The sequence below is a fragment of the Penicillium atrosanguineum genome (assembly GCF_028827265.1).
Source record: "Penicillium atrosanguineum strain IBT 20685 chromosome Unknown utg000001l_segment0_segment0, whole genome shotgun sequence".
NCBI lineage: Eukaryota > Fungi > Ascomycota > Eurotiomycetes > Eurotiales > Aspergillaceae > Penicillium > Penicillium atrosanguineum.
The window spans coordinates 4,410,390-4,431,912 of NW_026623133.1; the positions used below are offsets into that span (position 1 = coordinate 4,410,390).

The 21,523-nt window shown below is 47.3% G+C and overlaps 6 protein-coding genes across 6 annotated transcripts; 3 read left to right on the forward strand and 3 right to left on the reverse strand.

Annotated features, from left to right (window-relative positions):
• Window positions 1-39: 39 nt before the first annotated feature.
• N7443_001724 (transcription factor domain-containing protein) lies at window positions 40-2,128 on the reverse strand (the record flags this gene model as incomplete). Its single annotated transcript, XM_056881780.1, is given in 5 exon segments — window positions 40-407; window positions 468-549; window positions 565-706; window positions 772-1,185; window positions 1,245-2,128. The coding sequence occupies 5 exon segments, from the start codon at window positions 2,126-2,128 to the stop codon at window positions 40-42; spliced, it is 1,890 nt and encodes a 629-aa protein (XP_056747018.1).
• Window positions 2,129-6,896: 4,768 nt separating this feature from the next.
• optB (small oligopeptide transporter, OPT family) lies at window positions 6,897-9,326 on the forward strand (the record flags this gene model as incomplete). The annotated part of the gene is made up of 2 exons (XM_056881781.1): window positions 6,897-8,586; window positions 8,662-9,326. 2 exons carry the CDS (start codon window positions 6,897-6,899, stop codon window positions 9,324-9,326), a joined length of 2,355 nt encoding a protein of 784 aa, XP_056747019.1.
• Window positions 9,327-10,340: 1,014 nt separating this feature from the next.
• On the reverse strand, window positions 10,341-12,013 carry N7443_001726 (CRAL-TRIO domain-containing protein; the record flags this gene model as incomplete). The annotated part of the gene is made up of 4 exons (XM_056881782.1): window positions 10,341-10,885; window positions 10,975-11,074; window positions 11,151-11,192; window positions 11,243-12,013. The coding sequence occupies 4 exons, from the start codon at window positions 12,011-12,013 to the stop codon at window positions 10,341-10,343; spliced, it is 1,458 nt and encodes a 485-aa protein (XP_056747020.1).
• A 3,003-nt stretch (window positions 12,014-15,016) lies between these two features.
• On the reverse strand, window positions 15,017-16,939 carry N7443_001727 (uncharacterized protein; the record flags this gene model as incomplete). Its single annotated transcript, XM_056881783.1, has 2 exons — window positions 15,017-15,403; window positions 15,473-16,939. 2 exons carry the CDS (start codon window positions 16,937-16,939, stop codon window positions 15,017-15,019), a joined length of 1,854 nt encoding a protein of 617 aa, XP_056747021.1.
• A 2,770-nt stretch (window positions 16,940-19,709) lies between these two features.
• N7443_001728 (uncharacterized protein) lies at window positions 19,710-20,144 on the forward strand (the record flags this gene model as incomplete). The annotated part of the gene is made up of 1 exon (XM_056881784.1): window positions 19,710-20,144. One exon carries the CDS (start codon window positions 19,710-19,712, stop codon window positions 20,142-20,144), a length of 435 nt encoding a protein of 144 aa, XP_056747022.1.
• A 234-nt stretch (window positions 20,145-20,378) lies between these two features.
• N7443_001729 (GAG-pre-integrase domain-containing protein) lies at window positions 20,379-21,434 on the forward strand (the record flags this gene model as incomplete). The annotated part of the gene is made up of 1 exon (XM_056881785.1): window positions 20,379-21,434. The coding sequence occupies one exon, from the start codon at window positions 20,379-20,381 to the stop codon at window positions 21,432-21,434; it is 1,056 nt and encodes a 351-aa protein (XP_056747023.1).
• Between the last annotated feature and the right edge of the window lie 89 nt (window positions 21,435-21,523).

Genomic DNA, 21,523 nt, shown 5'->3' on the forward strand with positions numbered 1-21,523 from the left:
TTTTTTGAATATAACTAGGCAAACCACTGGTTAGCCGTCCTAAATAAGGTTGCTTGGGACACTGTTGAGCCAGGACATATCTTGAAAATCAAGCAGCTCAAATCCCTCCATCATTGTCGCGTTCACTCCTTCTCCAAAAGAATAATCGTTGAGAGTACTTGGAACATGAGCCGTGAACCCCTGGGCGGAGTCATGATCTGCAAGCGGCTGACCATCAGAAACGACCTTCTCATAAAGTATTTCGAGGGCCGCTACGCAGCGCCGAGCTGACGTGCTATATTTTTGGTATTTGCGGAGAATTTCTAGAGCACATTCCCATGAGTGTGTAATAGAAGCCTCCGTGACCTCGGAGACTATAGCCGAGCATAAGCGACCAGCAATCAGAACGGTCGCAGCAGTGTATATATCTGAAGGATTAGAGACCCGGTGAAACGTACATATATGCTTCTATATCAGGGGTTACTCACAAAGAATATTATACCACCACGCTGGCAGCGGACCTCCGGTTCCATCGATAGGCACGTTATCATGAATGAGTTTGATCGATTCCTGTGCGACTCTCACGCAGATAATGGAGCATTGTAAAGCAACACGATGCGGAAATGAGTCGTGTCGGGTAGTTAACGAATGAATTCCCGCGTTGTCACGAAGGGCGCAAAATTTGGAAAGCGTGGGACGAAAGAGCAAGATTCGTACATGGAGAAATCTATCAAATGGCCCCTATCAGCTGCAATCGCAATGGTGAATATGCAGGTATTTTCTTGGCCTTACCTTGCTTGTAAAACGACACTTTGTCGAAAGAATATTGGACTGTCAGATCTACTCGACGATCCCGCACAAAGATGTGCCGGGAGGTTTCGAGCCCATCGATCCAGGGAGCAATCAAGATCGAAGATGGTGCGCTCAATCTCGCTGACAGTAGTGTTGAAATAAAATCCATGAATATCGTTTGGGCTATCTTCTGCTGCTGGTTTGTATAGACTGAGAAGAACATCGTTCATAGTCTCGTACAACTCAAGAGTTTTGATATAGAAGGTCATCATAGATGGCCTTTCCACCGGTTGAGAGGGTTCCGCAATACTGTTAGGGATGATGAATTCATCATCCACTTTCACTGGCAAAGGGACTGCTCCACTGGAAACTCTCGATACCATTGCCGGTCGGCCAAATGTCATTGATATCACGCTGAAATATGTAAGAAGTGTTAGAGATAGGGAGCCCACAAAGAATGAGTACCAAATTACCGATCCATCAAAACACATCCATGCCATAGCTTTCGTGCTAGTTGCTTGTCCTGAAAGCTGTGTAGATGTGCAATGGTCTGAGGAAGGTGCAGACCTAGGCTTTGCGCATTCCGAATAGCCAGCCCGGTCACAATCCAACATTGATGCGCCGAGTTTGTACTCTGTAGGTACTGTGCCATTAGGAGCAGGCATTGTATCAACCCTGCAGAGCCCGTGTCCCACAAACTGAACTGGAAAAGATCCTTGGCGCGAGAGAAATATGCATCGGCCCAAGATTCTCGTTCTTCAGGTTGAATAAAGTCGGCCAATTGACAGGCAAGAGCGAAGACGACATTGAAAGTACACATGGCCATGTGTTCGTCCCGTTGCAAAGTATCTCCGTGCCAGATCTTTCCGTACTCTTCTTTCATATGAGCACTATCCACAAAGGGATACAAAGGGAAAACATAGTCCCAGTACACATTCATCAAATTGTCAGCAATCCTTCGCGGGGGAAAGACACAGTTCGAAACCTCTGAGAGACATTTTTCGTTGGGCACAGACAAGAAACTCGAGCGAAGAGTTGTTTCCGGAGCAGATGAATGTATATTCGGTGATAACATTCTCTGATCGACGGCAGTTTTGATCTGCTTTATAAAGCCAGCAGCGCTGGAGCTTCCGAAAAAGCCTTGGTTTAGCCGCCCTTCTTCCACAGCACCCATCATTGCATTGACACCATCTTCACTCGAACCTGCCGTGGTGACTTGGGTTTTGCTTTGTGCTTTCTGTACAAAGACAGTGGGTGGTCTTGGGTAAGTTGCGGTTGGGGACAAGGATGGCAGAGCCGTATGCTGCAGACCCGTCAGCCATGGGGCAGGTTCCGGTGTACTTCCAGCACGATTCATGATATCCTACCGGCAACCCTTTCGACAATGAAGCTCTTTCGCTCGCAAGAGAGCTCTCCAGCTGTTTGATTCGGTCCTCAAGGGTCGAAATGTAGCTAAAAAGCAAGTCAATGGTCAAGGTTAGTTCGTAAAAATACCGACAGGCTACTGTTTGATATCTTTCACTCACGTCTGCGTTGCTCGCTTCTTTTCCAACTCGCCAGTATAAGCGCATAGTTTGCCATGGTCAGACTTCCTGCTGCAAGGCCCACAAACTGTTACGAATCAACACGGGTTACCTTCCGAGTGCCCAGTCTCCGGACGCACCGGGTTGTGCCCCATCACAGCGCACTTTTCTTGCACGACAGTCATCGCATGCGACGGTGATTTTTTGGCGCTTGATTCCGTTTTTCCCGCCGCGAGCATGAGATTTCATTTTGACGGGTGGGCTTGAATTCGTCGAAAACCTCTCTCTCAACATGGAGTCCGGAGTGTCTCGGGATAAGTTCCGAGAGCCGGATGTGGATGAGTTTGCATTGTTTATCAATTTGCGGATGGATTCCGCGACCGTCAATAAAACATCGTGACTCGCACACTCGTAGATTCTGTCAAATTCAAAGTCAAATTACCTGGGCCTGGTCAAAGTAATCCGTAAATAAGCAAAGCCCAGTATTGCTGGCAGGCTTAACAGGCAGGCTTGCAGATGTATCTGACATTGAAGCATTCATGAACTATACCTAGCTAGGTGGCTCGTTAACGTGTCCTCGATTCGAAATCTCGAATTTAATATGAGCCATTTTCTTAAGCTACTATAGATGTTCAGAGCAATGAGATACTATGTGCACATCAACGCCAGAAGTATCAATTGAAGCCGACCCATCTCATCCAAGAGTCAGGACGCTGTTTTAAACCACACTGCCGTCCAAACAGTCCAGAAACAGATCACGGTCATCATTTTTCACGCCATGGAGAAAGCTCTAAACAATGATTGTTTGGGATGATTGTCTGATTGACATCAACACGTGTAGCTTTTAAACCCCTCGCCTCTGCCTCCACTTAATACCACTTCTTCTCAACGTTATCGAAGAGCTTTTTTGCCACGGAACATCCAACACCATCCTTCATATATTTCATTCGTACTGTGACTGCTTGTCGATAATCATATTCTGGATATTTGGGTTTCATTCGCGAAGAACTTCTATCTCTAGATAGAATGAGATTATAGTCTTTAGTATCATTGATTGGCTAATCAGGCCACGTATTGCGACAGCGGTGATAGGTCAGGTGACAAATTATTATATGTCGCATATAGCAAGTGGCAACCGTAATCAATGGTTAAAATGGTAAGATATCCGATATCGAGTGGCTGAAGTAGATACGAGGAATACGCGGTAAAGCACAAGGTAGTGAGGAACGATAACACCAATGGTATGACTAGATAGAACTGAACTAATCCCTGCCGAAGGAGAGCAAACTGGATACATGCATCTTCTTTTTGTACATTTGTGGGATCACGTGGCACTCGCTTTCTTGCAGGTTATCTGCAGGTTATCGGACAGAGGACGAGGGGTTTCTTTATCGCGTCCCGATATGGATATTGGATAGCATCATGTTGTAGATTAACCCGTACCAACTGTATTGCTAAATTGTGGCTTATATGAGGTTCAACCACGCTTAAATGATCTTTGGGTCCTCTTGTTCTACCCACGAGTAATTATATCGTCGAGAAAAGCAAGCTTTAGACTCTAGACGGTGCTAGGTGAAGTTATATACCCATTTTCGCCGACGGTATAGACAGGGGTAGAACCGCGCTTCGTAAGTAGAATATTCGCTATTTCTCGGATATAAGCTTAGGCAGGGGCTGCTCCACGTGGATCTGGCGATAGTATACGTTACTGGAGTATACCCTTTTCGATTTACTTTCATTTATGAAAGTTTGCGCGACATTCAGCGCGATTTGTAGTCCTGCGTAGGCGACGCGTGAGCGTATTACGGGGGACTTGGAATTACTTTGCAGCCTGCCGGATAGTGCGAATTTCTTGGCTATTTATAGCCTGGATAGCAAGTAAAAGGTGACCATCTTGCTGGATAGAATCCTGGCTAGATCTGACGCGAATTGGAAGCATGGTGCTTGATAGAAGATAAATGGTCGAGCGGAGATAAGAAAAAGTGGTTAGGTGGCCACTCGTTTCCCGACCGTGGTTCACAAGCGAGTGACGCGCCCAAGCGAGTGACGCACCCCAAAACACCATAGTAAATGCAACAATTTATCTCAATAATCATAAGTTCATTCTTCGCAATATATATTATACCACTTAGTTAGAGCATTAAAAGTCTGGTATAAAAGTCTCGATTTATTTAATCCTGATTTGACAACTTTTACCAAAATTACACTGTAATTTTGGTTGTTGAGCTTCAAGGATATGTTATTCGACCACCACTTCCTAAAACTCTTTGAGACTTTCAAAAAACATTAGACTTGACATAAATAGCATATGTTTACAAGGAAGTCTTACGAGAATCTATGGTTGTTGAGATATAAGGTTCTAATTTATTGCATTTAGTATGGTGTTTGGGGTGCGTCACTCGCTTACCGACCACGTTAGTGGTGGAACGCATGACATAATGAATACAGTTGCGGCCTGAGGTGTCACGAATATGTCAATACGAATACCGCGGTGGACCGGAGATACAATTATCCTTCATGTTTATTACTTATGTAATCTTGAATTCCCCTATAAATTGGCAGAATCAGGGGTAATACAGAAACAGAGCTTTTGATATCGTTGATTGGCTGCATATAAAACATTCCGACAGAATACCTTAGATGTAAGCAATAGCTTCTACATGAGGATAGAAAAAAAGAGGCATCTACCCAATTCATTACAGTTGTCACCGCATTCTTTGATTCATGATGCCGTATAGAGTACATTCCACATGGCCTCAGTCGGTAAACCGTACGGCCTCATTTAGGATTGCTGCGTTTAAAGATTGCCCGTACGGTCCTACGGCCTTAACCCGTACGGCCTCACGGCCTCACTAAGGACACTTGCGACCTCCCCCTTGGACGACCTATACTACGTGCTGGCTGTGTGTGTTGTCCGTTGGTTGCTGCTGTCCAGTCTGCATTGTCAGACAGCCATCGAGCCATCCCCATTTCACTAGTTAGTTAACTAACTACTTATGGGAAAAGACATCAAACAGTATGAACATGCAGAAATAACACTTTTCCCGGTATCCAGGAGCGGGGATTCCATGCCGACATTATAAAAGTGACGATCTTTCCCCCGGAGGACTCCCTTGACCGTAGCCTCTGCTATTTCCCATCCACCACCCTCCGTGAATGGAATCTCCTTTGCTATCTCGCCAATGCACGCCTTTTTGTCTTTCCGATTTTGCCTCTATTTTCAGATCGCTAGGTCGGCTCTTAGTCTTCCGCCAATTAGGGAGAGGAACCCTCGAGTTATCAGTCGGAACGCTTTGGCATGCGATAGCCCGGGATTCCTGAACGGAAAGAGATAAGAAGACGCGTTGTGGCCTTCGAGTGGACTGCAAATTTAGTTCAACCCCATCAAAGCCTATCCGAAATATTCCAGCCTCGGTGGCGGCTGGGCTGTTCAGCTGGTATCAACCCTTGCTGGGTCAATGTCACATCAACCGCCACTTGTGTTCGGGTGACCAGTGATCAGACAAGCTAAAAATTGGCCAAGTGCATGGAAGTGCGTGCCCAGGCCGGCTCGGGTGGGGTAATTTAGGAACGGCGCAAGCCCAGGTATTAGGTTCTCAGCTCTAGACCTAATCTAGCTTAGTCAATCGTAGCATGGCCGAGAAAATACCGTGTGAAAGCGCCCATTGATACGCTATTTTAGACGATAGGGCCAATCAACCGAATATGGCTGACGTGTCGCGCTTGGCCATTTTAGCCACTTAACAAGAGAGCTTGGTGTTTCTTGTCTGTGCCATCTCGGCCTTGGCCAAAAAAAGCTCGAAACTCGCTGCCGACTACCTCGCATTGACAGGAGACTCTACTGGGCAATTTATGTAGAGGTTTGCGGTCAATTTAGAATCATTAACTTGTGGTTGTAGTTCGGTCTAGGATTGAATACCATAGTCTATTGGGTGGCAAAGGCCAAATCCACGTTCCAACTCTACATATATCGTGCCTTGGAGGCGCTCGGGGTGGAGTCTAATGCAAGCTAGACACGATGTAAACCGAGCTAGCGCACAGGAATGATAAGATTACGCGAAGTGATTGTACCAGCGAAGGTCCTTGAGCGTGACCTACAACCATCTGGCTGATAAATGTCAAAACTCCCGCAACGGTAGTTGATCGTTATCTTCGAAGCATATTCAGCCGAAATACAACTGACATAATTTCAAAATAGTTCCAGTGAACTCCAAAAATGACGATAGTAAATTACCATTGAATTGACCCAAGGTGAGGTCTTGAGGTCTTGGATAGTTGGCATCAACGGAATACTCCGTTCGGTCACATGAGTCCCGCCTGGAGGGGCACGGGGCAGATGTCTCCCCAGGAGGGGGGGGGAGGGAGGGAGGCGAAAATGGACCCTGATAAGCGAATTTCCTATGTAGCGGTACTTAGTGGTGGCTGCAGGAGGAATCCGTGCTTTCGCCGCCGGGCTTCCAGACGGAGCTCCGGTTTTGGATAAGACCAATGTAACACGAAACGATAATACGATTCGCTGAATTCTTATATTTATCGATGGTGCGACTTCGTGATTCTATGAGAACTGGTTTTGTTTTCTCCAGGTCAGTCTGAATCTTAATCATGTCGGGCAAGTCTACCGGTATCTCGGTGGCTGAAATGCCCCCTGCAACCATCGATGATCTGCAGGAGCTCAAAGCTGAACATAAATTCGATCTCAATCTCCCCGGCGAGATTGAGAAGGAGTTGGATGAAGCTCTTGCGACTGGAGATGCGGAAATCAAGGGCCATATTTTTGGGGACCTGATTGAAGACTCTCCTTATCCAGAGGTTCGTGCTGCAGTCCTTAACTACGACGAAGGAGGCACCGGAAACACCATCCGCGCCTGGACCCTGGGTCTTATTTTTGCTACTATCGGTTCTGGCCTCAATGCTCTTTTCTCTCTGCACAGTCCTACGATCTCTATTACTTCTTATATTGCTGAGGTCGTTGCGTTTCCCTTCGGGATTGCCTGGGCTCGCTTAGTCCCCAACTTCACCTTCACCCTGTTCGGCAACAAGCTTGAGTTGAACCCCGGGCCATTCACAAAAAAAGAACATGCCCTCATCACTATTATGGCCAACGCAACCTTTGCTGGTGGGTTTGCGTATACACTCGATATCATCACCGCGCAGCGAGGTTTCTACGGACAACGCTACGGATGGCCCTTCGAGATATTCACAACTATCTCGACTCAGACCTTAGGATTCGGCTTGGGCGGAGTGCTTCATCGCTTTCTGGTAGAGCCCGCTGCCATGATCTGGCCATCTAATCTAGTCAACACAACCCTATTCACAGCTATGCACGAACGTGGGCTAAATCCACCAGACCCTGCCAAGACAGCTGGCTGGACTGTTAACCGGTATCGCTTATTCATGTATATCATGATTGGCGCTTTCTGCTGGTATTGGTTCCCGGGTCTGATCGCCCCATTCCTTAGTGTGTTTGCCTTTGTCACTTGGATTAAGCCAAACAATGTTATCATCAACCAACTATTCGGTGGTGCTACCGGTATCTCGCTGATTCCTATCTCTTTCGACTGGTCTATCATTTCGGGTTACGTCACCAGCCCTATGATCTCCCCCTGGTTTGCCATTGCCAACACTCTTATTGGTATGGTTGCGTGGTTCTGGATCTTAACTCCGGCGCTACACTATTCCAACATCTACTACGGAAAGTTCCTGCCTATGTCAGACTCAAGCAGCTACGACAATACTGGCGCTGTTTACAATGTCACTCAGATTTTGACACCCGAATTTACTTTCGATCTGGCAAAGTATGAGAGCTATTCCCCGCTTTTCCTCTCCACCACTTTTGCCCTATGCTACGGTCTGTCTTTTGCTGGCCTAGCCGCTGTTATTGTCCACGTTAGCCTATTCCACGGCAAAGAGATCTGGCACCGCATGCGGGCGGCCGGACAAAAGCACGAGGATATTCACTCTCGCCTAATGGCCAAGTATGACACAGTGCCTATCTGGTGGTATGTTGTTGTTCTTGTTGTCATGGCAGCTATAGGATTGGCAGTCGTTCTTTCCTATCCCACCCATATGTCTTGGTGGGCATTTTTCATCTCTCTCATTATTGCCTTGGTCTGGACCCTGCCTATCGGTATGATCCAGGCCACCACCAACATTCAGCTCGGCCTGAATGTCATCACTGAGTTTATTGTCGGCTACATCCAGCCTGGCAAGCCAATGGCAATGATGCTTTTCAAAACATACGGTTATATTTCTATGTCTCAAGCGTTATACTTTTGCCAAGATATGAAGCTTGGTAAGAACCTCTCGAGTTCCGCAAATCTTCGGCTTATATAGGAAGCCCAGTTTCATAATTCTAATAAGCCTATAGGTCACTACATGAAGATCCCCCCGCGCGTTACCTTCTGGGCACAGATGGCTTCCTGCATCTGGTCCTCAGTGGTCCAAGTGGCAGTTGTGAATTGGGCATTTGGTAGCATCACCGATATTTGCTCCTCGACCCAGGCAAACAAGTACACCTGCCCGAACGGACGTGTATTCTTTAACGCCTCTGTTATCTGGGGTGTCATTGGCCCTAAGCGCATGTTCTCCATCGGGCAGATGTACTCAACCCTCCAATGGTTCTGGCTTGCTGGTATCGCCCTGCCTATCCTTATATGGCTCGCCGCTCGCAAATGGCCTCAAAGCCGGGCCAAGTTCCTGAGCGCTCCCGTAATTTTCAGTGGTACCGGCATGATCCCACCTGCTACCCCCCTCACCTATCTTGTATGGGGCACGGTCGGTTTCGTGTTCAACAAGTACATCCGCAACCGCTGGCGCGGCTGGTGGATGGAGTACAACTATGTTGTGTCCGCTGGGTTGGACGTTGGTACTGCCTTGTGCCTGATAGTTATGCTCTTCGCCATCAGTCTGAGCAACTCCTCTTTCCCAAGCTGGTGGGGTAACGATAAGGCCCTCTCGACCATGGATTACACCGATACTGCCATCCAGGTTGTCCTGCCCAAGGGTCAGACTTTTGGCCCGAAGGTGTGGTAATGAAAATAACATGCCCGTCACTTACTTGAATAAGGCCTCCACGAATGATAGCCCATAATTCACAAATTTGTTCTTAACTGTTTTGATAAAGAGAAGGTAGACACACTTCCTCGTTTCGTGGGATCTCGTGAGAACATTATAGTCTCCAGGCCCCTTTTAAGAAATTTTCTTCAATCGAAACGTATCCCAGCCGCCTCAGGTGTACAGGAATGATCACAAACCCAAGGTACCTCCATTTTATTTAAGAAGTCGCGGTTTGTCCTATGCAAACACCACGGATACTCCTAGCCCGAATGATTGAAGCCACGGTCACATGAATGCGACGCCCGCGGGAACAATGGCAATGCTATTTGCGTAGTCAATTCCTTCCACATCTGAGCTCACATACTTTTTTATGTTCCAGTAATTATTTTCATTTATTTGATAGGTCTAATTTCTCGTAGTGCTATGCCGATCTTCTAAATACTCGGTCCATGATATAGCGTCCTCTCAACTCTATCCCACTGGAATCTGACCCAATCGGTCACCATCCAGCTAGACAAGCTCCGACAAATAGACGTCAGGTCAACCGATACTTAACGAAGTTGCCCCAGCAGTGTTGATTTTCTTAAAGATGACGAAATTATTACTAACCCACAGCAAGCCAGCCGCATAAAATTGCTCAAGACATGCTTGATCTCGGACTCGTGATAAGCACCACCCTGGTCCTGACCAAAGGGGTCCTGGCCCCAATGATAATTCTAGATACGGCTTGGGTATAACAGGGCTTCGCAAACTCACAGCCTCACAAAGATTTTCTATGCCCAATCTGGTAACCTCGGGCAGAAGCGATGTTGTGATTAAAATTCAACATAGCTATATTCAAGCCTGATCCAACTGATTCAAATCTCTATCCCGAATACTGTGCAAAGTCTACCCAAGGCCACATAATCTTATCTGAGAGATTGAATCGTATATCACAATATGAAATGAAAAATATCTATCGGAAATGAAGAACCGCGGTTCACTGGAAATCTAAGAAGCAAACACCTGCGCTCCATTGCCGTTCACGCTTTCCAGATGCTGGGTGCCTGATGTTTTGCTCGTTTCTTGGGGCTTCTCCTCCACAACTGTCTCATTGGGGTAAAAGTCAATTTTCCCGTCCTTCTGGATGACTCCCATTCGATCAAGACAAAGACGTGCGCGTGCGTATGGGTCCAACTTCCAGTGGTTGACCCGCAGTCTTTCAGCGAGGTAAGCCCTCTGACTCTCGGCTGATTGAATCTTGCTCTTATCATTCGACTTTGTAGCCTCATTCCATTCGGAAGTTGCTGCAAGAAACTCCTCGCCAATCTGCTGTCGCTCGGAAACGAGTGCGTCACGGGTGGTGGTGTCCTCCATGATGGCATTTTCGTTTTCTTTCGGCTCAATATACTCGTACTTCCACTTCTCTGCACCACCCACCTCTTCCAAAAGCTGATCACGAGCGATGAACTTTTCAAGGTCAGCCGCGGAGTTTGTAAACTGAACCTTGGCCGCAATGTCGGGATCCATCCATCCTTTGATAAGTCTCCAAACGCCTGCAAATTTGAAGGAGAAAATTGTCAGTCTCAGGGATCGAAATCTCAAGTCGGAAATTCAAGATTTTTTTTAAAAAAAGTGCACAAACCGGAGAACACCCAAGGGGCATTGTGAATCAGCATGATACCCAGTGACTCTGGGTAATTTGCCTCGAAGCACTTTAAGATAAATTTTACGGGGGGGTATTCCTGTAAGACATAATTAGAACCATAGCTCTCGAACTCAAGGACTGCTGGTTGGAGTCAGCATTCCTTCGTCACATACCATGTTGGAAAGAGAGAAACCGGTCATGTCGAAAAGAACAGCCTAAGAAGAATATAAGCAAACGAACATCCAATGAGAGAAATGACACATACGGCAGTCTCGACAGGTGGAGATAGGGTGAGCCTCACGGACTCAATGACGTGAACGATATACCTCTCCAATGCTTCCTCGCTTTGGGCTCCGGGCTTATGAAGACGGACCCGGATGACGACAATAGGCCGGCCCAACTTATCCGTACCATGCACGTAGCTCTTGCCCATGCGCATCTGAGCCAGGAAGTCTTTTCCAGCCTTCTTATCAGCCACATTCGAGCTTCGCTCTTGCTTCAGAGCATGGAGTTCTCCCTTCGCCATAACCTCGTCATCCACGTGCATCTCCTTGACCCGCCAGACGATGGCATCCATCATCATGGAAAACGCTCTAGGGACATCCCATTTACGAGCACGAAGAAAGCGCAGTAGCATGGCATCTGGGTGATCATGCTTGAGTGTGTCCAGGACGCCGTTGCGTAATTCAGTGGGGTTTATCTCTGAGAGGGCCTTTTCGACCTGTTTGGTCTCCTGAGGCTTGATTCCCAACTCCCTCAGATACGCCATAAGTTTTTGCTGATATACTGAAGTGGCTTTCGGGGCGCTCTTGTCGGAAATGTTACTTTGGGTGCGACCGAGTAGAGATGAGCGTCGCTGAGGCTGGGTGGGACTAGCGTGCTCCTCTACACATCCATTCGAAGACTCATTTGAAGACTCATCACCAGAAGGCATTTCAGCCGACTTCAAAAGGATGCTCCATAGTCTCTGCAACTTGCCCTCCTGTTCCTGGTTGATGTTTCCAAGGAAACCGGGCTTGGGTCCGTCCGCGGCCATTGTGTGCGAGATGTTGTCAGTTGGTCCGGTATAAAGGATAAAGTAAGAAGGAAAGAATTGAGGTTGGTCTCGAGTGGCGTAGGTAATCTTCAGAGTAGCCGGAATCCTCGAAGGGGTCTCTCGACTGCATCATATATCTCGCCGTACCCCCGCCCACTGATCGTCGAGAATCCACATGAAACCCCTCATCGTCGCTCCCAGAGTCTGCCTCGGTCCCCAGATTGTTGTGAAGCCAGGTCCATGCGCCCGTCCTAGCGGTTTCGCAATGGCGATCATGGACAATGATCAACAGGCTAGCCCGCCAGTTCCCCAGATTCCACTAGCATCCAATGTCTCACGGGCCTCGGGTCCTCGGTCGCAGGCTCCCCGGAGCGATAGGAAACACATGTGGTGGGTGTTCTCGAGCTTGAGTGGAGTGATAGTCCTATAACTTGCAGAGGCCCGTCCATATTGAGGCTTGAAAGATGCATGGACAACCGCCATGTCTAGGTGATCAGACTCCGATTTGCAGTGCGCAGGGCCCCGCCCTTGCAAATTCAACCCCTCTCAGCTTCAGACCCACATAGCCCACTAGGACAATATTTTTGGACGAACACAAGCTATTCTAATTTTCGTTATTGTTTGAACTGGATTTTCTCTAGTACCGTTATAAGGATATGTACGGAGCCCCCACGCCAATGCCGGGGCCATAAGTACTTTGCCTCTCCGGGCAGGGGAAGGGCAATCCATTCATCAATTGTGGGCAGGACTGCAGTCGATCTGTCCTGACGATGACGCATATCGGTGACTTCGAAGTGGACTACCCCGAGATTCTGTCAAAACTCATTGTGGGGAGTTATACTGGTTCTAATGGCGTCATGAATTTGCCGGGGTCTTATTTCCCTTTTGGTACTACGCCGGTCGCATTTCTCCAGTGGGGCGGTCCGTATCAGGATTACAACTTTGACGATTCCCTGATGATAAGAGTTTTCGAACCGAAAATTGCGCCTCTCGATGGCTAGAATATGATCTTGACCATAGGTTAAACACCAGGGGGGATCCACCGTTGGCATGGACTACGCATGGCCTCGGTAGTCACAGGATGGGAAAACCGTAGTAAACGTCCAGAAAACGACCCACGGACGGCTTTCCGTAAGATGCCCAGGGCCCAATCGCTCTTGATAATCGGAAAACGGAGCGGTCTTTCTCAAGCATTGCTTGCTCAAGCCCTAGAGTGTTGAAATTATAACACTTTATCTAAAGATCATCAACCCCAGTTTGAAGCTGTCTCGACAGGTCCACAGGTAGGAGATACGTACATTTTGGAGTATACATTCTTTCCATATTTATTTGTACGTAGCTGAAACTTTCAAGATTTGCCGCAAGGGGCCTTCCTTTCATGAGATGAAGCCTAGTAGTAAAACCGTACACTAATTAAAAACCGAGCGTCACTGTTGCTGTCGATTTCAGTCGAGAATTTGCTAGTCCGGGTGTAAAAACTCCAGGGTCTTAGCGATGTCTCAGGTCCTGGGCTCTATTATTTCTCTTCTTTCATTTGAAGGAATAATCTCCTAGGTTGATTTTTGCTTTGACGAGATTACCTACAATATCTTTTCTATGTGGTCATCTGAGATCCTATACTTTCACCCCCCTTGCCTCGCTAGCTTCTTGCGGGCGACGCTCGAGGTCGTCTCTTGTAAGAAGCTAAGCACTCTCTTTGCTCGATTTTTATGAAGAACAATCATTATTCGTCCTCTTGAAGTGTCTGTTTCTCCGTTAATATGTGTAGGGGATGCCATTAAAACAGTCATACTGTATACATAGCTTGATTAGGGCTAGTGTAGATAGAATCTTGTAGGCGAAAGAGGTGAGTTGCTGTAGGTAAGGTAAATTTATCGCCGATTGGCAAGGAGCGATGTCGTCGATTGGTAATGAATACCAGCGATTGGTATGATGCCGTCAATTAGCACAATGTGGGTGCGTAGCTGTATGCGGTTATATATGGCGATCGAATACGTATGATTACGCGGACTCAAGGAAGAACTGGTAGGGTCGGTAATTTCGACGGTGTTTGTGTCGGGGCGCTTGTTACCCTAGTTCTTTGGGTTGAAGCCGCATTCTTTTGTTGAGTGTTTGACTTGACGGTAGCGGAACTTGTAGACGAAATATTTGTCCTATGCTTTGCGACGTGCGTAGTAGGCGGAAGTGTATCGAAGAGGCGGCGTGCCTATTCACTGGTAATGAGCTTATTAATTTGTGTATCGCGTGAGTCGAGTAACCAGCGAAGGCCAGTAGCCCACGAAGTGTCGTGATTCTCACCTTCGACGATAGAAATGAGGTCGTTGAGCTTAAGTTCGGTGAAGACGGTGGTCTTGGTCGACATTTGATGAAAGCTTAATGGAAAGGGAGAGGCCTTGAGGGTAGGTGGAAGAGTAGAAGCATGAGGGTGTTTGAAAGTGAATGAGTACCCCCACCAGTGGTGGACGATGGTCTTATTGATGATAAACGGTCGATGAATGATGATGATGATGATGATGATGATGATGATGATGCTATCTTTAAACGCAACTACCTACGTAGAACTAAATATACAGGCTGAACTTGCTCAAATTTCCACCGGAGACTATGGAAGATCCATTATAAGGTATGTAATTAACCCGCGCTATCACCATACTTCTCAGGAGATGTAGAACAGAATGCTGATTTACCCAGGCCTTTCGCAGCACTGGAGGGCTCATAAACCCATCCTGCACTTCACACCCGGCATAGATATGTGCCTACATAACGATGAACTGAATTTGGACGTCGATATTGTATTACAACAAGGACTAAGTAACTGTTAGTATCCAGGGCTGTTATAGTCTTGATTAGTGAAAAATTGCATGAAGTAGGAATCCATAACCAGCCAGCCAAGAATACCGAAATTCCAAGCTAGTAAAATGAGCGGATTTCAGGAGGATGCAAAGAGCCCGCGTAGTACAGAAGCCCACGGGAAGTCCGAGTTCCCTAATGTTCTTTTCATTCTCATGCAGTGTCCTCGTTCTCATCCAAATCCTCCCACTCCTCGTCTATATCATCGTCGTGCAAGTCTGCGGCAAAGTTACCCAGTTCATGATCATCATCGTCATCCTGCTCTCCAAACTCGTCACCAAGCATACTGAACAACTGTAGCAATCCGGCCTGCGAGCGCCAAATCCCTTCAACTGCCGGGTCCGACCGATTGGGGGATTCAAGATTCGATTCTTCGGGATCTTCACTTTCAGAACTGGTGGTAAATTTGCATTTGGAGAGGTCAGGAGCCAAACTGACAATGCGAATGGTCTTGGTTGGGAAAATGCGAGCGACATTTTGGCGTTGCGGAGGGGGAGCGCCGCCCGGAATGTTCGAGAGAGATTGGCGCCAGCCGAGGGTCTGGGTTTTCAAATGTCAGATCTGGTTCCTGCACTGGTAAATTTAATTGTTCGAAAAGTCGCGACATACAGTGTACGTGGTCATGATCGCATCGTCGTAGAGGGCCATAAAGCTGACAGGCACGGCTAGCTGCGGAGCAGAGCTTGTGACAAGTGAGTACGATGCACGAGCAGGTCGATTGGTTTTTTGAATTTTGTCATGCTCATCAAGTGCGATGACATAAATGTGGTCCTGTATTTCAAACATCACACGGTGGTTGCGCACAGATAGCCAGCCGCCCAGGTCAAAGCTTGTTCCATCCGATTCACATTCAATAATAGAGCTATTTTTGGCGAAGCTAGCTTGGTCCTGAAGAGCCTTTCGCCAGCTTGAGCACAAAAACACCCGACCCGCACGGGAGAAACCAACAAAAAGATCACCGTTAAGCATGCCAGCCCCCCACTCATCTTCTCGGTGATAGACATGATCAGGTTCGCTCGGTGGTGGCAATGGACCTTTCACGAGCGCTATGGGTTTTAAACAGTCTTTGCGGGGGGCTTCGGACGGGAGGTATTGCGATGCCAGCCCGTTCCGTGCAGCCCCTGCCAAGGTCGAACTCGCAGAAAGAGATGGGATGGCAGGTGGCCGAATGTGGTATTTTTCGGAAACATGGGACGGCTGTAGGACGCCAAGAAGTTTACCTGACTTCTTGTCATGGACATGATAGCCCTGGGCGCCGAGAGAATAGATTACAGCATCCTCGCATTGATCTAAATGACCAACGGCGCCATGATCAATGTCGATCTGCGTAATCAACCTGGGTGGACGCTCGGTCATATCATATACGAACCCGTGCCCTTGATTCGAGACAACACACAGGGTCGAGTAAGAGAGTTGGAATCCTCGTGTTTGACAGTCGTGGTTCAAGATTGCAACGCGTCGAAACTCTCCACGAGCTGCACCTTCCAAACCGGCCTGCCAGACTTCTACAGCGTCTCCTTCGCGGTCAAATACAGCCAATCCATCTTGGTATTCCAGATGGGCGTAAGGGCGTACCGCAAATTCATCCCGAACCAGTGTAGAGGGCAGTCGCCATAAAATCCGGCCGGTATCCATATCGGTGACATTCAAGCCACCGGCGTGTGAGGTGGAGACGAAAAATCGGCGTTGAAAATCGGCACGAAATCTCCAAACGGGATCATTGCCGACCTGCAACACCGACTCCCGAGTGACTGGACGCTGGTTAGCCCAATTGCTGGCGAGTAGCGTTTGTCGCTTGCAAAGGTCCTTCCATGATGTGGTGCCTTCAAAAAGTCTGCAGAAGCTTGAAGGTTCTGGTATAGCTGAGAGATCACGTCCACCTCCGGACTGTTTCGTGGTTTTGGTTTCGGAGGAGTAGATGGCTTCTTGGTGGGTGACGTCGATAAGTTGGTGCCATGCGCGGGAAACGGCTGTCAAGGACGCAAGAGCGGAGATAGGAGCGAAGTCCAAGATTTGCAGCACAATTTCCGGGGGTAAGATGGCAAGGGGATCTGTTGGGGGCGAGGTTGCGATCATAATTTAGAAACGAGGGATTTTTTCGTTTTCTTAAGACTTGAAAATGTGTTAGGAGGGATGAGGGACGCGGGCACTCTTATCGATTTTCACCGCCTTGGAGAACCAATTAATCATCATTTTGGTGATCTAAATCTCGTTCGCCGGCGATAACTTGGGATCAGCCCATAGAGAAACTATGAAATTTTGTGAAATCGAACCCGAGATTCAAGACTTCTTTTTCATTATGCTAGTATTAATTGATCGTTACTTGCCGGCACTAAGACATTGACACTGTCAATGGACAGTCGCTATGTCTGTAGTTCCTATTACAGAGACTCCAAGCTTCTAGGCTGGAGAGACTGACTCGTGACTTGAAGAGCTCCTCGTTCCATCGTAACAGAGCGATAAGAGGGTGAAGGCGATGGACAAGTAGCCATTCAACCATGACGTCCATGGAGGAATGGGAGCATCGTTGATTTACGTGATCTTCTACATGCGTAAATTTTTGGCGTCTCTGTAGCGAGCGCTGAGTACCCCAGCCCTAGCGATACTCATCGTAGGACTCGTCGCCGTTGGTGCTACAAGGTTGGGGAAATGGATGATCCAAACATGGTCGTATCTCTACCATAATGACTACAATTAGAGCTCTCGGTATCGTGAATTGGTCGCAGATCTGAGGGATAGAAATTGGACTATCAAACTACAGTTAGACATCGCGGGCGAGGAAATGTACAGCTTTTCACTATGGGGCCTACGTTGATCCGGTTGCACGTATCATCAATCAATACCGCTAGTAGCTTTCGATCGACATGTAACACGATAACCACATGCAGGCACCGTTCCCATCGTTGTCTAGCCGAATTAGCTTCTTATGACATTGAAAGCGATTTCCGGATTCCGAAACAATCAGTCCCTTCTTCCTATATTAAATCATCCCTCCGTCAAACCATGATATACGCACCAAGATCGCATAGCTAGATTCTATAAGACACAAAGAAGCTCATAGAATTAAACACTACTTTACTTGTCATAGGTTACTGTATTCAACAAATAAATCCATGCTGTCCCAATGTTGTTATAAAGTCTTTTAATTCAGTGCTCGATTGACCCACGCTATCTTTGCATCAAAAGGGAGCAAGATATGCAGGCAGCAAAGAAACACGGGAGATTCAGCCGAGAGAGGTCTGGTAGTGCCTAATGCCATTTCTCGATTTCGAGACTGGTGGCGAGTGTCTCTCAAATATCTAGCCGAATTTATCCAGACTTCACATTTATGATAATTACAGTAACTTTACGCTCCTAGACCATTGCCATTCTATGAAGTGAATCTTTTCTCTTGCATGATGTCAATACGAATACCGCGGTGGACCGGAGATACAATTATCCTTCATGTTTATTACTTATGTAATCTTGAATCCCCCTATAAATTGGCAGAATCAGGGGTAATACAGAGACAGAGCTTTTGATATCGTTGATTGGTTGCATATAAAACATTCCGACACATGATCGAAAATGGTCACATGACATTTAGCCCGTCCGTAGCCTCATTGGTCGAGGCTATCACTAATGAGTTTTCCATATTCGGTATCTTTCCTATTCCGGGACAGGAAGGAGTTACACGTGATTAATATCGTTTTGTACATCGGGCCCGGCCAATTCTCCGTACACGGCAATCGGCTAATAAGATCGGCTCAGCGTCATCGCCTGATGAAGGTGGGCCGCGTAATCAAAGCATAGTGTTTTCAGGTATGAGAGAAAAGGGCCAAATAGGTCTTACAGTTAAAAAGGACGCTTAAGAGAATCAAGCGATTTTGTCGCTACCGAACCTCTCTCGACAGCGTACTATACAACTGGTTGAACTTAACGGCAAATTTCTGACTCGGCATACCCAGATAAAAATGAAAGACCTAGTGACCCAGCGGCTTTCCTTAACAATATATAATAATCTGGCAGAAGGCACTCGTGCTAAGAAATCCCATCTGTCTCAGGTATAAAAACCCTTAATTTTGTGCACCATTGTGACTCTGAATACTCTGACGGAAATTCTAGCGGCCACGCTTATCAAGACGGCGATCTACCCAAGCTTATTCCCCTGGTAAATGTTGAGAGAATATCAATCGAACATGATCAAAGTCGAGTAGTGTCATTCTGTGGGAGTGCAGCTTTCGGATTGGGTTTGGAGGGCATGCTAGATCTCTATCATGACAAACATCGGATTACATCCGTGTACTGGAACGGTCCTTGGAAACGTGCGGGAAATCAATTTCATTTGGCGAACATGGACAACAAAAAATATTGCGTGATGGCATCCATGCCCCCGGAGAGGGGAATACTGGGAGACCTTGCTACTGAAGTCGGCGGTCTTTAGGCCAGTCACTCAATTCAAGTCCCACAGACCCATATGCTTTTCAATTCTGAAAGTTGAGACTTAGAAGCGATTTAGAAGATGTCAATACGAATACCGCGGTGGACCGGAGATATAATTATCCTTCATGTTTATTACTTATGTAATCTAGAATCCCCCTATAAATTGGCAGAATCAGGGGTAATACAAGAACAGAGCTTTTGATATCGTTGATTGGTTGCATATAAAACATTCCGACAGTTATGAGCCCGGTTCGCATGATATAGAGGCATTTGTGGGTGAATAAGGAAGCAATTGATATTGCTATATCACCAGGAAGCACATCCGTCGACCATACTCGACCCTCGACCCCTGAACCAACCTGAACCAACCAATACAACAGACGATATCCCCCCCTGAGGGTATTCCTTCGACCGGAACACCGCAATGGAGGCAGTATCCATCCTCTCCGCCATGAAGGGCGATAAACTGAAGGATTCGCCGCAATGGCGCACGTGGTTTGCCCGCGTAAAACTGTATGCGAAACAGAAGCGAGTCTGGGACTTATGTGACCCAGATATCGAGAAAGAAGACCGTCCGAGAGGTTTGAGAGAACCGTACGAGCCGGAGTACCCTAAAGATGGGGATACAGAGGAAAGAAAGGAGTGGCGAGACCGTATGGACGTCTATAAAGTCGCATATGCAAAGTGGGAGAAACAGATCAAGGGACTGGATGACGTGAATGAATATATTATCTCCTTCCTTGATCCTATCCACCATCTTACATTGATCGATTATGAGACGCCGTACGACCGCCTGGTGTACCTAAAGTCTCGCTTTGCCCGCTCTAGCGCGTATGAGGAGGAAATTCGCATGAAATAGAGGTCATTCGCCGTGCAGAAGCCGAAAGGCAATGTCGATCAGTGGTTATCGATATAGGACACCCTAAGAGAGCAAGCTGTTAGCCTTTATCTTGAAGAAGTCAAAAGTGCGAACAGGGACTTCTTGCAAGCAGTGAAAGAGGTGTTACCTATCTGGTGGCAGGCTAGATATCAAGAGATTGTTATGGATAGAAAGCCGTACGACACCAGAGACCTGATTGAATCATTCCGCGCAATGTATCGAGAGATCGGTCCCAAGCAGTCATTATCATCAGAACTGAAGGGATCATTCTCCACCTGGCAGGATCATAAGGAAGAAACAGAAGAGACGCCAAAGCCGACCCCTCTTCCTTTTGATAAACGACCATGCCCATGCGGACGCACGAACCATCGGCATTGGGTTGCAACGTGCTATGCCCTGAATGAGGCCGCCCGACCTTCCTGGTTCAAGCCAAACGATGAGACGCTTCAGAAGATCAAGAAGAACTTTGCAGCGGATCCTGCATGGAAGAAATGGGTCGAGAAGGTAGTCAAAGACGCGAATGAGGTCAAACAGAAGCCTCAAGACTCCGCGCATGCAGTGCACGAACGGACAAATAGTGCCCGTACAGACATCCCGAAAGAAGATCCGGTTGATATGTGTTTCCTGACGCAGTCGCCACAAATCAGTGCCGAAGTTTTCTCAGCAAGCCATAAGGCTAGATCAACCATCCAAGACCGTTGGATACTGGACACTGGAGCTTCAAGGCATATCTGCAACGATAAGAGTCGGTTCATCAGCCTTGAACCGTACGAAACAACTCTCGCAACCGGAGATAGCAGCACAAAAGTCATCGCACGTGGTACGGTCAAACTCATTGGAAGAAACCCCGAAACAGGCAAGAAGAGAGTAATATCCCTAAGTGATGCACTCTATTCACCGGGCTTCCACACCAACTTGGTCTCATACGCTGCATTGTTGAAGAAAGGCGGTAGATGGTGCCAGAAATCCAACTGCATTGTCGACACCGACAACCGACCTATAGTGAGCGTGCACCTATGGGATAGTATGAATCTCTGGCTATTCGACGAACCAGAGGAAGTCGTATATCCCCATGCACACGCTGTGCGATCATCAGAGAAGCCACTCGAAGCGAGGGCTTCAGCAAACCTCTGGCATCGTCGTTTCGCGCATATAAATCATAAGACAGTGCATAAACTAGCTTCGATGGTCGATGGAGTGACTATTGAGGACGGGAACGAAGAAGAAGCACTATACGAGACATGTCAACTAGGCAATGCACCCCGATAGGTGTCAAGAAGGCCAGTTGGACGTACCTTTGGGCGCTTTGGAAGAGTGCATTTCGATTTAATCCAGCTACCAGTGACGTACAATGGTCA